This window comes from Temnothorax nylanderi, unplaced genomic scaffold (assembly GCF_030848795.1).
Source record: "Temnothorax nylanderi isolate EJ_2023f unplaced genomic scaffold, tnyl_v1.0 TNYL_tig0001_pilon, whole genome shotgun sequence".
In the NCBI taxonomy this organism is placed as follows: domain Eukaryota; kingdom Metazoa; phylum Arthropoda; class Insecta; order Hymenoptera; family Formicidae; genus Temnothorax; species Temnothorax nylanderi.
The window spans coordinates 645,720-664,546 of NW_027249063.1; the positions used below are offsets into that span (position 1 = coordinate 645,720).

The following is an 18,827-nucleotide window of genomic DNA, read 5'->3' on the forward strand; positions in this document are numbered from 1 at the left end:
GTGCGGCCAAGTGTACAAATTGATAGCGGTCCAAAGTTTCGCGCGAGTTTTTCATATGTTAAATGGGCTTTTTAAGCCCATTCTACAATAGCCGTAAAAGTATGTTTTAAGACGTAAGCAGTAAAAATTGACCAACTACAGTCGATCATTCTTGGATTGTAAAAATCCCATTAGTCAATAGCTTACTGCTTACGTCTTAACGCATACTTTACGGCTATTGTAGAATGGGCTTAAGGCCTGTCCAGACAGACTCGCGCAACGCGAACGCAGAGAAAAATCAACCAATCGATCCCGCGCAATAAGAAGCGGGCGCGATAGCCAATCGCCACCTACTACACATCTACCATCCCGGAAAAAGCGGAAAGTGGATTGGCTGCCACGTCAGCTCGCACATGTGGAATGGAACGCGTGTAGAAATCGTGCGTCGTGCGGTTCCAACGGGATGCGATAGACTCCGACTGTTTTTCATATTTAAAAAAAATATTTAAAAAAAATAAAATTTGACGTACAAAAAAGAATAAAACAATTTCATGTTTGATGAGAGCGCGGCGAAGAAAACATGGCCATCCTTCCGCCTCATGTTGGACGTGTGGATTGATTTTTTCGTGCGTGTATCGCCCGGTGATGCAAATCCGCTCGATAAAAATTTGAATAAATCGCAGCTGACGAGTTCGGAGCGTTCAGGAGCGTTTACGAAGGCTCGACGCCTGCGTTCCTTCCGGGAAAGACGGTCAGAAACACGACGATCGCGCGGGCGGCGTATAAACACGCGAGCGTGTGATGCGTGATCCGTGACGCGCAACACAACGGCGACCAATGCGCAGCTGCCGACGCGCAGTACAGCGCAGCATTTGAACCTTCGCAGTTCGATCGGCCATATTTGCTGCTCTTACACAACGCCCTCACGCGACGATCGTGGGTTTACGTTGTTATATTCCTGTGGCCTCGTATCAACCCGTCGGTCCGCACGGCGTCCACAGTCGTATCCCACGTCGACGTTCGGTGAGTCTCCACGATATTCGAGCGGGCGGACGTGGCCCGGGCGACGTACCCGGTCGTTCCCCGCGGTTTATACCTGGGCGGCACGCCGCGGCGCAACGGCCACGGGGCGGCATCGTCGCGCGGTTGTCCTCCATATTGATGACAGCGCCGACGGTGATAATTTTCTGAAATTTTTGTCGTTAATGCCCCCTGTGTCCTGAAATCGAAAGCGCACCCGCGTTTGTCTTAAAAGCTCCCCGACAGAATGCGCGACCTCGTGGGGCCCCCGCCGTGTGCTACGAGAGTATCCGCGAGATACGGTGTTTCCCCCAGGTACCCGCTGCGCGTCACCCACCTCGCCGTTGGCTCTCCAGTCCCAGTACCTCTGCTCGGCCTCGCCTCGCCTCGCTCGCCTCTCTCGCTGGCGTCCGCCCGTGTCCCGTCATGGCGCGCTCTCGCGCTTCCCTCCGCTCCGGCCCTCATGGCGTCGGTACGTCGGCCGTCCGTCCTCCAGCGCCGCGAGCCGCGTCGTATGGCGGCGCGTCGCCGCCGTCGCCGCGGCGCACGTTGTCCCCTTGATCGCGTCGCGCGCGCCGAGCGACGCCGAGAAGCGAGCGCCCCGCCGTCGCCGGACGACGCGGCAACCGGGATGCTCGTCGGCTCGTGCCCTCGGCACGCGGCGCGGGTCTTCTCTTCCCCCTCGCGTTATATCGATTCATTTCCTTTAATTTGATCCGCGGCGATGCCCGCCGTCGAGATTTTAGCTCGACGACCGTCGTATCCTCGGACGACGCTCCGGGAGGAACGACGGCCCGCGTCCTGACCCACAAAGATGTTTTCGGTCCCTCGGTGACGGTCAGAACGGTTTATTTTTCCTGGCTCGCTCGTATTTCCCCTGTCCCCTCCCCGTAATAATGTAGACTCGCGGCTTGTTGAGCTATCTTTCAGGCTAATGAAAAGCTAATGGCTAAACTAGGAAACTGTTTTCATACTTCAAAATCCTTTTGACTAATCGCTGTATGTTTTGTCTTGTAAAGGAGAATAGGGCGTGTGTGAAGAGAGAAGTTTGTGAGAAATGTGTATTTACATTTGTGTATATGAAGTTCGTACTTTACGTTTATTTTTAGAACTATTGGCGCAAAAGTGTTTTAGATTGGCGATTATATCTGTAGTAGTAGCTCAAATACATATTTTCAAGTTGTATGAATATCATAATAATGTATTGATATAATGTTTCAGACTAATGAACATAGTTACCATTGTTTGAGCTACATGCTTCAATCATGAGTAACGTGGCAACTATAAAGTTGGAAGAGGGACAAGAATCTGTCACCGAGATCCAAACTTACTTGGAGACATTTAACAAAGAGATAGAGGGAGGCCAGGGTGAACAGCTGCAACATGTGCAATGTTAATATCTCTTATAATAGTTTTTCTATCAAATACAAATATCAGATATTTCTATCATACTGAACTATATTCAATTTATATATTTTATTATACAGTACAACAAGTGGAAGGATTATCTGGTGGAGAAGAGGGTGGGACATACTTTGTCGATCAGACTGGTCAATATTATTACCAGGCAAACAGTGATGAACCACCTGTGATGACACAGGTACAGATACAAGAAGTAGAGGAGACTGATGTACAAAACGAAGGCGAGACAACTCAAGATGAACAGTATCACGAGATTGAAGAACTTGAAAATGCTGAGGGTGACGAGGATGTAAGTAGGGCTAAAATCACAATCGTAGTCATCGACTGTAATTTATAAAACACAAAAATGCAACTATAAATGTATACAAATCTTAGGTACAAGTCAACGGTGAAAACAATCAAGTTGTCATTAATTCTGGCGATGCATATCAAACTGTGACGATTGTTCCATCCGATACAAATCCTGGAGAAGTTAGTTACGTTCTGATAGTTCAGCAACCCGAGTCCGAAGATAAAGAGACTAAACCTGCGGAAGATGAAGCAACGACGGTGGCGGCAGCTGCTGCAGCAGCTGAGGGAGAGGAAGCGGAAGGTGAACAAGATCTCACTGTATATGATTTTGAAGATAATGAAGATAATGAGGCTCCAGTGGAATCTGAGGCAGAAGATGATAAGACTAAAATCATTAAGTTCATCCCAAAGAAATCTCAAACTGTAACGCAAGCTCATATGTGCAACTACTGCAACTATACCAGCCCAAAACGGTATTACTTTTTGCATTATTATCTTTTTATAATATTTATATTTGTACATATTACATCGTGATCTCATTTATTTGTGTTATTGTGTATCTATAGAAATGCTAAATTAGAAAAGTAATGAACTATTTATTTATGTAACAGATATCTTTTATCACGGCATATGAAATCGCACTCGGAAGAAAGACCACATAAATGTAGTGTTTGTGAGCGAGGATTTAAAACTCTGGCTTCACTTCAGAATCATGTCAACACTCATACTGGGACCAAGCCTCATCATTGCAAATATTGCGAGAGTGCATTTACAACTTCTGGTATGTAATTTGGTGCTAATTACTTTTCATATTCATATATATATATATATATATATGAATATGATATAATATAATATATAATATATATAATATATTTTACTTTTAATTTTTTTCGCGCAATTGAATATATATATATATATATATATATATATATACATATATTCAATTGCGCGAAAAAAATTAAAAGTAAAATATATTTTCTAGTTTTCAGAATTATACTATTTAAAATGTTTTTCAATTAATTGCATCTTATATTAAATATTAAATATAATTGTTTAAAAACTTACAGTGACTTTCTTAAATTTCGTCAAATTAGGAATTTGTTGGTTTATCAAATCTAAGTGTCTGCAAAAATAGAAATTAAATTATATAATATATAATTTATATTTTTTTATGTGTTTGTTTACAGGTGAACTTGTGAGACATGTTCGGTACAGACACACTCATGAAAAACCACACAAATGTCATGAGTGCGATTACGCGTCTGTTGAGCTGTCAAAACTGAAGAGACATATTAGATGTCACACAGGCGAACGACCCTATCAGGTATACATATATTGTTATTCTTTTTTAATCTAATTTATTGCACATGCGAAAAATATATATACAAGAACTGTATAAATCTGCTGTATATATCTATAATAATACATGTATGAAGAATAAGTTGCCTAAACGCGCACAAAAAAGCAGAGATCTATCAAGTTTATTTCTTTTTTTATATTATATAATAATATTACACGTTTAACCCTTAAATACGCAATTTTTCGTAATATTCTGAGTATTTTTTTTAAATAAGTAATAACCTTCTAGGCCTTTCCATCTAGAAGGGAAAGGTCAGAGAAAAGTCTTTACAGACGTGTAAAGCCGCGTGTTTTCAGTTCAAACTTCACAAGAGAGAGTACTCGCGGACAGAAAGGTTGTCCGAAAGGTTGTCCGACTAATAGTATAAATACGGGTATAAGAGTCGGACAACCTTTCTGTCCGCGAGATACACGGAACATCGAAAAATCGCTTTGCATATGTGCAAAGCTTGTGCTAAAAGAGTTAATTTATATATTTCTGCAGTGTTTTCGACTAATTCTTATTTTTTTAAATATTATTTAATTATTTATGATACTCAGTGTCAAAAATGTGTTTTATTCTTGAGAATAGTGTAATTCTGTGTTACTTAATGACAAAATAAATACAATATTTAATTATTTTTTTTAGTGTCCACATTGTACATATGCAAGTCCGGATACATTTAAACTTAAACGTCATCTTCGCATTCACACTGGAGAGAAACCATATGAATGTGATTTTTGTCAAGCGAGATTTACTCAATCCAACAGTTTGAAAGCACATAAGTTAATACATAATGGTAAGTTTTATATTGTATAGGGAAATGCATGCTCTCTTCCAAGAAGTTTCAAGATAAATTGAGTAAAATAATAATGGGTGTAAAAAGAAATTTTTTTAAAATTTTATTTATGATTTTATATGATATGATTTGCACACATAAATATTGATTTTACTTTAAAAGTTATTACGATAAAAATTTTTAATGTATGACTTCGAGCGCAATACTCGCGTTAATCTCGAAATCTCATATTGGAAAAAATTATAGAAATACAATGTGTATTGTATGCATGATATTTGTTTTACATCTTGTATTACTTGTGTATAAAGAGATTAAGTATTGTATAAATTTACTTTCTCATGGCCAATAATATGTGTTGCAGTAGGCGATAAACCAGTATTTCAGTGCGAGTTATGTCCAGCTACATGTGGTAGAAAAACGGATCTTAGAATTCATGTGCAAAAGTTACACACTTCTGATAAACCACTAAAATGCAAGCGTTGTGGAAAAACATTCCCGGATAGGTATGTGAATAATTTCTTTGAATATAATAAGAGGCATTACGTATTGAAACGGTATTGAAACGGTGTTGAAGCAGTGAAATGCATATTAAATACAAAAATTATAACGCGCGCATTTTAACAAATTATATTTTTAATTTTTGTATTATATTTCAGATATAGCTATAAGTTACATAGCAAAACGCACGAAGGGGAGAAATGTTACAAGTGCGATCTATGTCCGTATGCATCTATATCGGCGCGTCATTTGGAAAGTCATATGCTTATTCATACCGATCAGAAGCCGTATCAATGTGATCACTGCTTTCAATCATTTAGACAAAAACAGCTTCTCAAACGGCATTGCAATCTTTATCACAATCCTACCTACGTTCCTCCACCACCACAAGAAAAAACGCATCAATGTCCCGAATGTGAAAGAGCATTTAGGTGTGTACATGATTGATCATTTGAAACGATTGATGATATGATAAAACTAATCATTAATACAATTTTTCTTAATATGAAATTTTGTGTTATGCAGACATAAAGGTAATCTTATTCGACATATGGCCGTCCACGATCCGGAATCGTCTCTGCAAGAAAAACAGCAAGCTCTGAAAATCGGCAGACAAAAGAAGATTCAAATCATTGACGGCCAACGTGTCGAAGTAATGACAGGTAAAATGCTGAAACTGTGCCTTTAAAATATAGGAAGTTTTAAAGAAATCACGATAAATTTTGAATCTGCATGCCATATGTCATTTATGAGAATGTGATTTCTTTATATTACTTCATAGCATATAAAATCGCTTACACTCACAGGGACACTTACGATATGATCTAAATACGGATCATTGACTAATATCCATGTGTTATGTTGTAACAACAGGTGATTTAGTTTCTAAACTTAAAGGTTATGACGATGAAGAAGAGGAGGAAGATGAAGACGACATGATGGCGGTTCAAGGTAGTGATGGTCAGCAATACGTTGTGCTAGAAGTGATACAGTTAGCGGACAATCAAGGGAGTGATCAGGTATTCTTAAGCAAAATACTCTGAAAGACTGACTTTTGAAGTAAATTATATAATTAAATACATTATATGTATTATTAAAATCATTGTTTATAAATGTGTCATTAACTTAAAACAGATGGCTGTTGTCGCGAGTGAAGATGGAGAATTGGTAATGCAAGATCCTTTGACTCAAGAAAACAGCATAGTAACAGCAACAGGAGAGGAAATCGATGAAGTAGAAGAGGAAGATATAGAAATGCATGATCTAAAGATAGAACCTACTACTCCATCAAAATCTTCAACGCAAAACTCACAAAATGACCCTAAATTGCAAAAGGAAATGGAAACCTGTTTCGGGTTTGATGAGGTAAGTGATATCTTATTTTTTAAAAGTTTTTAAAAATTAATTTTATAGAATTACATTTATTTTTATAAAATAAAATAATATCAGTTTATTTACATAAATACATGATATATATTAAATTTTTTTAGGAAGAGGAGGAAGAGGAAAGCGGTAATAATATAAACATGTTACAGACAATTTCGTAATAACAAGTATAAAGGAAAAAAAATGTACCTATTCAATAGTCCAATGTTTCACTTCTGTCCCAGTGTTAGTGTAATATCCTTAAGAAAAATAAGGAAAATTAGACAATAAGAGCCAAAGCGCACTTGACAATTTTCCTTATTTAGATTGTACATCTTATTATAATTAATTTCTAAAACAAAAAATAATTAAAGTCAAGGAAATTATATATATTGTGTATAATAAAACTGAATGCAGTGTATTGTCATCTAAAAATACTCTGCATAGCTCTAGTAGGGAGTTGCAGTGTGATTTACATGCATGGTACAAGAACTTTTTTTGCCGTTAGTGCATTAGGTACACATAATAATTTATGAAAATATTGTAGTTTTGTGGTCTAGCAAAGTATCAAGCAAATGTACAATTATGATATTGTAAAATATGATTTACGTTATTGTCAATGAGAACTTCTTAATAATGACATTAACAAAGTTAGATAAGATTGCATATGTTAATTATAAGGAAATCTAATATCTTGGCATAATATTTTTAAACAAGTTTATTTATAACTTTGATGTAGAAGCTCGTGACTGTAGAAGATGTGTGCAACTAACATCAATCCTGAAGAGTTAAGATTACTTTATAAAGTTGAAACTAATAAGAGTAACATTAAAACAGAGGTTACAATGTAAATAAATGTTTATCTTCATATCTCGATTTAGAGACTACTTTAAAGTTTCAGCATAAATATCAAGAGAGAAATGATGAATGTAACTGTCAAAAGTATTTTATATTGTTTACTATGGTTACTTTTTCTTATCTTAAAAGGTCGGGAAGTAATAGAGAGAATTGTGAAGTTGTAACATGAATTGTGAAGTTGGTTTTATAGTAATGCATTACGTAAAGAAATTTCACATTTTTATTCGTAATAAAAAAAAATACATTTCCGTTAGAGGCAGGACAATGTAATTTATTTCTTATTCTTTGATCATAATATCCTTTTTGTTTGCAGCGTTAATTAGAAGTTAACTCGATAACATTTTTTGGCAAATTTCTATATATGTTATTTATGTTATTGTTTTTACAATAACATATTAAATACACAATTATTGAAACTTGTCTTAAAATATTTTATAATTGCACTGTTCGTATTCCCTAACAGTACTATTATAAAATTGTCAAAAGTTATTTCAAATCTTATACTAAGCAATCTTTGATATATACTAAATATAAATGTTTAATCACAACCTCGCACGTAGTATAATCTCCAGTTTAATTTAGGGCATGATGGTACTCGAAACAAAACAAAGTATGCATTGTAAATGATTTTATGTGTATTTACTTAAAAATAAATGTCTTGAATATTCTGTCACTTTAGAATAAGTCATGTGGGAACGAAATTGTTGAGACAATGAAATTTTTTCTATAAGAAGTAGATTGCGTGTTCATGCCTTTTTATTACAAACTGGAATAATAATATTACTTCAATAAAATTCATAACATTGCTGTATTAAAGTGGTATGACATATGTATCTTCACGAATACATCGGAATGAAGAAAAGTGTATAATTAATGCTCGTACAATGTTGCTCATAAAATACGTTATCCGCTTATCACTAGATAAGCCTACTTAGGCGAAGTGTATCATTGTAAAAAGTATGTACAATTTTTTTTACATACACGAATTGTACAATTGTAATTTAGTGATCAATTAATGTATGCACTTAAAATTCCGCACTTTCTTACATTATCCCAAAGAAAAAAAAAACGGTGTAACATTCTCTCGATAATAAACATTATCTTGTCGACAATATATTCGTTGCAGCCATTCGACATGCTCATTCATATTTACTCTCATTTGTACTTACATTTTTAATTTCTCTGTTTATTTTTTTTTAAATATTATTTAGATTTTATAAAATCGATGTTTATACGAAAATAGAATTTGATATATTTATTGAGCTTTTAATTTGAGCTTTTGTAATTTAATCTTTTCTTTTTGTAGATACTACTTTTTATTTAAGTTTGTCAATAAACGGTAACGCTTACCGACATATATTTGCCTCCTCTATTAGTATTATTAGGAAAGGCCACACCCCACGCAAAGTGCATCCTTGGTCATCAACCCTATAAGCCATAAGCAATTCCCTTCGTCTCGTTGCTTATGGGGACGTATTTAAAGCGTTAAAGCACGCGATGAATAGTGACTCATGGTTCAATAAAGATATATATCTCTTCTGTTTTCGTAAAACGAATTACAAGCGGATATGGGTAGATTTTTAATCGAATCTATTTTTAGGATCATTTCTTATATTTTCGCAATTTAATTTTATTAATTATAGAAAAATTCCTACATTTTTATCATTGTATCAATAGTAAATACATTATATAACATCTCATTCAATGCTGTTTTATTACAACACGCTTTTGCTATGTCCTATAATATTGTGTATCCTGAAATCTTATATCCTAAAATCACCGCGCGCGCGCGTTTCTTATAGAAAGAATATTATAACTATACTAAATCTCTGAAATTTATGTTCTAGAATGCGCTCTATATTCTAAGAATATATTCTGAACGTTAAAATCCATGCAATTAGAAATCGCGATTTACTTTTTATCGTATGTTTTGTTTGTTCCATTGATAAAAAAAGTTTTAAAAAGGAATTTCATGAATTAGTTCTATGCGTTCTATGCATCTTCAACTTTTTTAAATTATTAATATTTGAGACATAGGCATATGCTGTGTTACTCATAAGCTTTTGATTTGCCAAAAGTTCATTATAACTTTATTACAGAATGATAGAATTTTTTGTACGATAAAATAATTTAAAATAAAATGATCTCTAATAATATATGTTTTTTAAACAAGCTGTTTATTGAATTATATTTACGGTTACATCTGTTACCGTTTAATAAATATACCTATTTTATGCGCGACTGAGATTGGCATACAGTCGATTTATTTTCTTCCTTACTTCCTTACTTGTTTATTATTTAAATTTAAGCCAAACAACCAATCCCGACGTGAGGGATATTTCTGGTTTTTCGATGGTGTGGCATTTTTCTAGTAAGAGCACGCCAATAAAGGCGCTGCAAAATCTTTTATTACAAGTATGCAAAACTTTAACAGTCTCGAAATAATTTTTCAGAGCGACTTAATTGTTTAAAGAAATCGAAGTGATATAAGGAATAGAAAATGATGGTGATGGGAATTATAAATTATTATTTTGAATTTTCGGACAGTTAATCGATTCGTAATCAGGCGCCAATTTGACTCGCGTCGTGTCGCGTGACGTCACTGTGAACTTGGCGCGCGCGGAGTCATTCTTGAATCTCTCGCCGTCGCGGACACAGAGGACGAATCCATTTGTCGCGACACGCGACACGTTTAAGGTAAGCGCAATGTACTTATGAGCTTCGTATTCAATCGTGTCTTGGTATTTGACACTCGCGCGACGTGGATTCGACGCTCGGTGCATCGCTGTCTTCTTAAAACGAGTATTTCACGAAATGCGTTCGCTCGAGATCTATCGCGAGGCATTACGGTAAAGATGGCGCACGGCGGCGTCAGCCGCCCCGCCGCCCCCGCCCCGGTCCCGCGTCACTCGCGAATCTCTCGCCTCTCGCCGTCGCGAACGAAACATCGCGGATACAGGATGGATCTATTCGTCGCGGCATGTTTAATAGGTAAGCGCAATCGCTATGAGCTACGTATTCAGTCGTGTCTTAATATCTGACACTCGCGCGATGTAGATTCGACGCTCGGTACATCGCTCAAATTATTTCGCGAGCGATGCGTTCGGCCGAGATCTGTCGCGCGGCATCACGGTAAAGATGACGTATGGCGGCGCGCATCACTCTCGAATCTTTCGTCGTCGCGAACGGAACGTCGCGGATACAGGACAGATCTAAGTAATACAGTTTGAGTCCTGCAAATGATTGGCGTCGAGAGTGCCGTATACAGTTAATCATGCAATTGTATAATTATAATAGTTAATTGTGTTCTAGCGAGTGTTAGGTGAGCGCCGCCGTGAAGAAGCGGTCATGGAGGAACGAGGGAAGAGGAGGAGGAGGATGTTCAGGGAGGCGTCGGCGAAGCAACCACGAGGTGAGCAATTTATTATTTATTTTTTTATTTACTTGTGGACTTATTGAACGGTTTTCCCCGCGAGAACCACGCAATTGTAATGAGTATTCCACGCATCGGTTAATATTACGTATATATATAATAACATATAAAATATTATATATTTTTTACATTTGAGAGGCTTAAAATATTTAATAAAGTAGGTACTTATAAAATTCAACATACTCGTAATATTTTACAACGTTTAAAAAATTATAATTATTTCAATTATAAATACGCAAGAATTAGAGATTCTATTTATCACACTTTTCAAAGTTTTTATATGAAAAGATATCGTGTAGAGAGTTACGTAATTTTTTTAAATTAAATGTTTAATTAAAAGGCTAAAAAATTACGAAAGATTAAGAATTTATGAAAAAAGTGAAAGAGATTAAGAATAAAAAGATAAATGCATGTAATAGATAATTTTATTTTTTTAAATATTGAAATTAGAAATATTAATTTGGATATTTATTTAAATATATTTATATTTTACAGATCAGTGGTGCATACGAGTACAACTCTATTACTGCGCATCGGATTGGTAAGTGCATTCAATTATATATCCTATCTCCTATCTTAATCTCGAAATTAAATAATCATATATTTGCTAAAAATCTTGTAATCCTATCCGTGCATATAAAGATTGACAAGAAATATAAAAAATATCTTTATTAAGTTTGAAACAATTTATCAAAATATAAGTCGACTTATATTTTAACATGATCTGGTTGTAAAATATTTTCTATCTTTTTCCAATTTCTGTATTTCAAAATTAAACTTTTTTATCAAGCAATTTATCCTATATCTAAAATAAGTAATTTATTATTTTATCGCTTAATGAAGTTCTGTTGCATGTAAATGTACAATAAATAAACAAATTTAATAATAATATATTATGAAATGCTCACCTCGCAATCTGTTACATCTGCCCGCTTCCTCGGTTTAGGCTCTTCTTTTCTTTCCGCATTACTATTTCTTCATGGCACCCACATCTGTTTCCTAAAACAAACAAAATATTGATTACAATTAAACGTGATTACAAGTAATCACTAGAATATAATGATCGTGCGGCTTTGCTATACCTTGTACGATACTCTCGAAATTAATCACACGCGACGCGTATATACTTCATCCGCTTTCTATAACTCTTTCAACTATAGCATTATTCTCGCATATTTCTATTCTCGCGTATATACTTGTATCTCTATCTATCTCAACCTAGTGTACAGCCCTAAACGTACGCGTAATCTTATCTTTTACAGGCTATTCCGTTTTTACCGAAGAATAGGGCAACTAAACCCTATCGCCGCCGATTGTATAAACGGTTTGTTACGTCGCATTTTCGGGAGTGCCGCTCGAAATCATTGCATTTTCGAACATGACAATTAAAATCGTCGCATTTTCGGGAGTGCCGTTCGAAGTCATCGGATTCCGTCGCGCGATTTTAATAATTATCATATAACTGCGCCAATTTCCACGTTCTCAGACGTGACGGCTGTCTCGTGCACGGTCATTGAACGAGGACGGCCTCGATCGCAGTCTGTTCAGATAATTTGATCTAACTGTGCGTGAAGGGGCTGCAACCCGACGTGCCGGTGGCGAGGGGAGATGATTCTCATTGTAGAGAGCTCGCTTTCTACTTTTTGAGGATCTCTTTTCTCTCTGTCGAACACTTCATCCTGACCACGCGGGGCTAAGTCCTTAATCGGGCAAATCGAGTCAGTTGTCCGGCTTTGAACGCGTCGAGATAATGCGGTTATCGCGGACGATTTTTCCACGGACAAAATGGTCGTTACTTCACATTTTCGGGAGTGACGAATTAAATATCGCGCGATTATAGTTATCCGCGTGTACGTGTGATGCCGGTGAAAATTGTGTCGAGCGTCGAGGGAGCTGACAACCCGAGAGGACAGGCTGAGAGGAGGAGGAGGCCTGGGAGAGGCATCGGGCGCCAGCGGGACAACTTTGCGGTAAATATTAATTTTTATTTTATGTAAGAATAATTTTTTTGTTTATTCTTGAGCCTTTTTATTTCATCATGATTTATAAATAATAGTTAGAAGAAAATGAGTAATGTAGTATTTTATAAAAATTGATTCTTGTAAATATCATTTTCGGGGAAAATGTGTAATTATTTGAATAAATATCCAATTGAATAATGAATAAAACGTTCGATCCTGTAAAAATTATGTTTTAAAACGTTGAGTTTTTTGAACACTGTTTTAATACGAATTTTATATTGTTTATTACAGAATCAACGTAGCTACGTGGCAGATGTAATTCCGCTGTTGCGCATCGGGGTTGGTGAGTGATAAATTAACAATCTATTGAGGTAATTGATAACTGGATTTTACCAGTTAAAGTAGTAACATGACGTGAGATCTAATACATACCTACATATATTTATTGTTATAAAATAGAAGATTTTTTCCTAGTTAATTATCTAGATAATTATTTTACAACCAATCAGTTTTATGTCACTTAAAAATAATTTTGAACTAATATATCATATTAAAAATAACTTTAATAATTTGCAAAATATAAAAAGATAATTATAACAGTTCTAATTGTGTGAGAAATTTATTATCCCTTTTAGATCTTACGTCATTATTCATTTGAGTTTCTCATTTCTGCATGCTTTTGAGATGAGATTCAGCCACGAACCGTTCGAATCGAAAATACGCATATGGGCCTTAGATTCTATCGAATGGCGCGTCTGGCAATTTTCTTTTATTTGTTTTTAAATTAAAGTTTTATTGTTTATATTATAAAGTTTATATTTGAAAGTTTAATATAAATTTCATAATCGTGATCGAGTTTCTTCAAAACGTTGTCGACATAGAGATCTTTTGCAAATTCAGATTTATTTTCTATGTATCAATATGTATTTTAATTCCTGGATATGCATTTTAATTGCTACGAATAAACGCGTGTAAAAAATAAATGCAAAATTAATTCATATGCTAACGAAATTATTATTGTTATTATTAATTTTTAGTTTTGTACACAGAAAAAAAGGAAGTGCCAAATCAACACTGATATAGTTGTATGTACGCAAGAATATATAATCTTCTTATAATAATTTCAATTTTTTATTTCAACTTTTTTTTTTTGAATAAACTATGTATATAAAACTTCGTTTAACTATATAAATGACTTCATTCAAGCAAGTTTTCTTTGTTTAATATAATCTCATTTCAAGATTAAATATATATTCTTGCGTATATATAAGTATATAAGTGTTGATTTGACACTTCTTTCTTTCTGTGTACTAATTGATTTAATTAATGTGATGGCCTCTTCGCGACGCGTTCGTGTTTCGCGCATCATATAAAAGCGTAAAATCTTACGCTTATTGGCGCAGCAGCAGGAGTATTTCTCCTTACTGCCGATCTCTCTCTGGCTATATAAAGCCAGGTGCTGCAAGAGGTGAGTCTATATTCTAGCTAGAAGAATGAAAACGAAGAGGAATAAGGTAGGTTGGTGTACCATACCAATCAATGTATAAAAGTACAGGTAAAGGTAAGCCTGTAAAGTTATCTGTATACATGCGATTGTATACATAATCAGAGACGGAATGATGTCGTCTCGTATTAAATTTCTATTCCGCGTAAATAAAACTCAAATAAAACTTTTAAATAGTCCTTTTAAATAATTTAAAACCGATTAAAAACCCGATTTAAAATTTGCGCGCGTTTATCTGATTACGGGTAATCGCGGTCGTAACTATATTATAGGTATACTATATAATACATAGAGATACGGATAGGCAGGAATACGAGTAAAAATTAGATAAAAATCGGGTAGGTAGGAAAACGAATAAGCAAGGGTACGGGTAGATAGGGATATGGGGATGTAATTTTTGACGATAGAAAGAAACTTCATTATAATGAAGTTTCTTTCTATTAAATATTACCTATAATTGTAAGAAACTCAAGTAGAAATAAATAAGCATACGGGTAGGTAGGGATGAAGCGGGAGGGTGTAATTCAACAATGAACAAAAATTAATTTTTTTTATAATTTTAAGAAATTTAAATTTATGTGTGTAAAACTGTAATAACATATAACGCTAAGAATTATGTAAAACGATATATTCTGTCGCGAAAATTGTCAATTGTATACTGAGAAAAAAATGTTCTGGATTTTAGTAAATATTAGTTTGCATACAACTATAACTCCATTTACTAAAATGACGAAAATTTTCCTTTTTATTAGTATATATGTGTATTCACTGAGAAAAAAATATACTAATAAAAAGGAAAATTTTCTTCATTTTAATAAGTGGAGTCACAGTTGTATGCAAACTAATATTTACTAAAATCCAGAACATTTTTTTCTTACAATTAGTGTACAAAATTGTATATGTATAATTAAATTGTATATATTTAATTTTTGTGTAAACTGGATTACACAAAATCGAAACGCGTATATGTTATATGTGAGCTTCGTAATTTTAAATTTGTAATTGATAATAAATATCGCTTAATTAGATGTTGCTTATCAATACTCTGTTAAGTATATAAATTATGGACGATGTGTTAGTATACGCATTTACGTTTTTGTGTAATCCGGAATTAATAACATATGTCATACACAATTTTATCTTTGTTAGACTATATAATTTTGTAGTGTTTTATTAGTTTATTATGTATTGTATTGCTTTAGGGTAAACTCGGGTAAGATGGCTATAGTTTTTTAAAATGCAATAAACATACATTTATTTTTGTTATATTTTAACAGTGTTTGGTATATTCCTTCACTGAAGCTTAAAGTACGTAAAACTATCGAAATTAAGAAGAAAACACTTAACATAAATTTTATATTATTAAAGTATTACAACGTATGCATTGGCCATCTTATCTGATCTTTAAGGAAAAGATGGCCATAACAGAAAAGATAACCATAGTATTTTTAAATAAATAGTGAAAAATAGAAACACAAATTATAGGTCAAATTACAATTTACATAGCTTAATTATGTGTGTAACGTTGATTACGGCAGCTTAACTATAATTTATTCAATGTTATAGCAGCTTTTAGCGGACACATGAAAAACTTTACAGGCAGTCGAAAGTAAAAATATGATATAATATTCACAATATTGTTATTTCGAATAGTGTACGCACATAAACTACTGTAAATATTGATTATCTTTGAGAATGACTACAAAAATGCACTGTTTAGCCATTATTGGAGAAATTACAGCCATGGGCCATCTTTTCCGTACGGCCATCGTACCCGAGTTTACCCTATTGTGTTGTTTTATTGCTTTATTACGTGTATTAGATTTTGGCGTAGACTAAATTGTATAAAAAAGTAAAAAACAAGAAATAAAGATTATATCCAATGAAATGAGGACCACTGATTGGAATCGGCGGGAGTGGTGGAGGGCATCTACAGGTTGACCCATTTTTCCCGGAGATTCTGTTTTAAATCTCAAATTGAAATTGTATAGGTTGTTGATAAAAAAATTCAAGTTTATTTAAGGTCTCGCTAATAGTAACTATATCCTGTAAAAACGGAACAGCCTGAATAATAATTATTTTATCTTATTATTTTATTATTTTATCTGATATGTATTTCAAATATTTTAATGTAATTTTATGTAAATTATTGTGAGTGTATACAATCAAATTGTATATTATTTTATGATTTTACATGTCCACAAAATTTAATAAAAAGTAAATTGTATAAAAAATAATTAATAGATAATAAAGAAATAAGAATAAAACATTTTTAAAGAAAAGAGGACCGCTGATTGGAATCGGCGGGGGTGGAGGAGGGCCTCTACAGATTGACCCATTTTTGTCGGACGGAATTTTAGATAAAATTAAAATTGTAACTCAATTTTATTAGAAAAATCTAGGTCTTCTTACTTTAGCCAAAGTACATTCAATTGCACCGATGTCCGGTAAAAGCGGGTCGTCTTTTGTCCGTATAAAGTTTCAGAAAATACATACTAATACAATTTAATAATATTAACAAGCAATTTGATATGCAATTTGGTGACATATAATGTAATATAATATAAATGATTAAATTAATGAGAGAGATGCTCCTGGAAAAAAGGGAGACGTCTTATTATTTTCAGCATTTATTTCCAGCATTTATTTTTAGCCTTTATTTTCAGTTTTTAGATTATCATTTGTCACAGAAATTAAAGAAAGCAAACTCGAGAGGAGAAAATAAAAAAAAAATTGCCTAATGAGTTGTAAGTTTCCGTGACAGAGTATGCGTGGTGAAAATTTTAGACGCATGCATGATTGCTACGGTAAATGAATGTTAGTTGAAAGGTTGAACTTCTACTAACGTAAGAAAAATAAACATCGATGACGATCGTCAATAAACAGCAATTAGTTTAGCTGAAATGTTATCTGGTAAACTCGATATGTTGGTGGCGATCATGGCGCAGAAAGATTTACGCTGCTCTAATGAGCCGAAGATCCGAGTTCAAAACCGACCAAAAATCGTCAGTTTTTATTTGATCGCCACTTCTCGAAAGGGTTAATGGCAATCCACCGAGAGTGTATTTCTTATCACGAGCACGAAATTCGATTAATTTCTCGAAAAAAAAAAAAAAGGTTGATGACTCTCAATGATGATTAAATAGTTGGGGGTCTGATAAGAAGAAAGAAGAAACAAGAAAGAAGAGGAACGTGATTAAAACTAAACTGATGAGAAGAGTCATGTACCATTTCGCAAAATTCGCAATAGTTGTTGATGAGCGAATGAGCGCACACTACAAATCCAAGTGTGTTATTTTTGCACGCATAAACGTCTAAAAATGACACATTTGACTGAATTTTTTTTTACATATTTCTTGCGTGTTAAATTACGTCGTTTAATCGTATTAACCCAGGTAACAAGGTGACGTCTAAAGACGTCTTAATGACTTTTTATTAACGTTAAATACGTCATTAAGACGTACGTTATTTATACGTCATTTGACGTCACTCTGCTACCTGGGAAATTACAAGTTAAGGGGATGCTGGAGACAGGTCTGTTTTACCGCGATATTTTCAGACACACTAATCTTTTGATTGATTTCACCGAATTAAAAAAATTTTGTCCAGAATTAAAGTATGGACGATAACGAAGACAGCAGACACAATTTGCGTATGAAAAACGAAAAGACATTAGAAAATTACAGTTTTATTTTCGATTCTGCGGTCGACTCATGACAACATTTGCTGCACATAAAAGTTTTAGACTGTGTACGTATGCAAAAACCTTGCAGCTGTCTCGGAAATATAATAAAGAAGAATCCTGCGCTTGCAGAAATGAGCTGCGAGCTTTAGTATAAGAGAAAAGTTCATTTGAAAATTTCATATGCACATGTTACGCGTCTCCCCGAATTCAGCCAAAAACATACGGATCAGTATAACGGGTAGCCCTAGAGCAGGCGTTCTGTATGTATGTGTAAGAATCGGTGAGCACTTCTTTATCGACGCTGATCGAGTTCGCTTGCGGCTCCAGCATCCCCTTAATACGTTCAATTGTGTTAAATGACATGGTTTAAATGTTTAAACCGGCAAACAAATGTGTAAGAAGAGCTTCAGTTAAAATAACATACTTGTATTTGCAGTGTACTTGTCCAGCAACACAGCAATGGCGCTCAAGTCATCGTTTTTTCCTTTTCTATTTTACGAGACTCACAAACTGTGCCAGTGTGTCGGTGTGTGCTCACGTGCCAGACTGCACAATAAAATATTTTTGCCATTCTCTGAACTCTCTGTGTACGTATTATCCATTTTCTTCCCTTCTCGAAGACTATCTAATCTTATTCTTCAGTCGATTTTCTTATGATTTTCTGTTCAAA

The 18,827-nt window shown here is 34.6% G+C and overlaps 1 protein-coding gene across 7 annotated transcripts; it reads left to right on the forward strand.

Moving 5' to 3' along the window:
• Positions 1–293: 293 nt before the first annotated feature.
• On the forward strand, positions 294–8,688 carry LOC139770179 (uncharacterized). Of its 7 annotated transcripts, none has more exons than XM_071701975.1 (13): positions 294–1,002; positions 2,221–2,391; positions 2,487–2,710; positions 2,797–3,185; positions 3,324–3,493; positions 3,903–4,039; positions 4,703–4,853; positions 5,215–5,356; positions 5,510–5,782; positions 5,877–6,013; positions 6,249–6,370; positions 6,486–6,716; positions 6,842–8,688. In XM_071701975.1, the coding sequence occupies exons 2-13, from the start codon at positions 2,265–2,267 to the stop codon at positions 6,896–6,898; spliced, it is 2,160 nt and encodes a 719-aa protein (XP_071558076.1). In that variant the 5' UTR covers positions 294–1,002; positions 2,221–2,264; the 3' UTR covers positions 6,899–8,688. The 7 variants fall into 7 exon arrangements, with proteins under 7 accessions (XP_071558076.1, XP_071558481.1, XP_071558559.1 ...); XM_071702380.1 differs by having other exon boundaries at positions 5,218–5,356; XM_071702060.1 differs by lacking the exon at positions 294–1,002 and adding an exon at positions 1,173–1,314.
• Positions 8,689–18,827: the final 10,139 nt, after the last annotated feature.

Excerpts from the sequence above, each read along its gene's own strand:
- LOC139770179 (XM_071701975.1), top strand. The coding sequence starts at position 2,265 with ATGAGTAACGTGGCAACTATAAAGTTGGAAGAGGGACAAGAATCTGTC. Across the intron at positions 2,392-2,486 it reads ACAGCTGCAACATGTGCAAT|TACAACAAGTGGAAGGATTA; the intron begins GTTAATATCTCT and ends TTTATTATACAG. Across the intron at positions 5,783-5,876 it reads GAATGTGAAAGAGCATTTAG|ACATAAAGGTAATCTTATTC; the intron begins GTGTGTACATGA and ends TGTGTTATGCAG.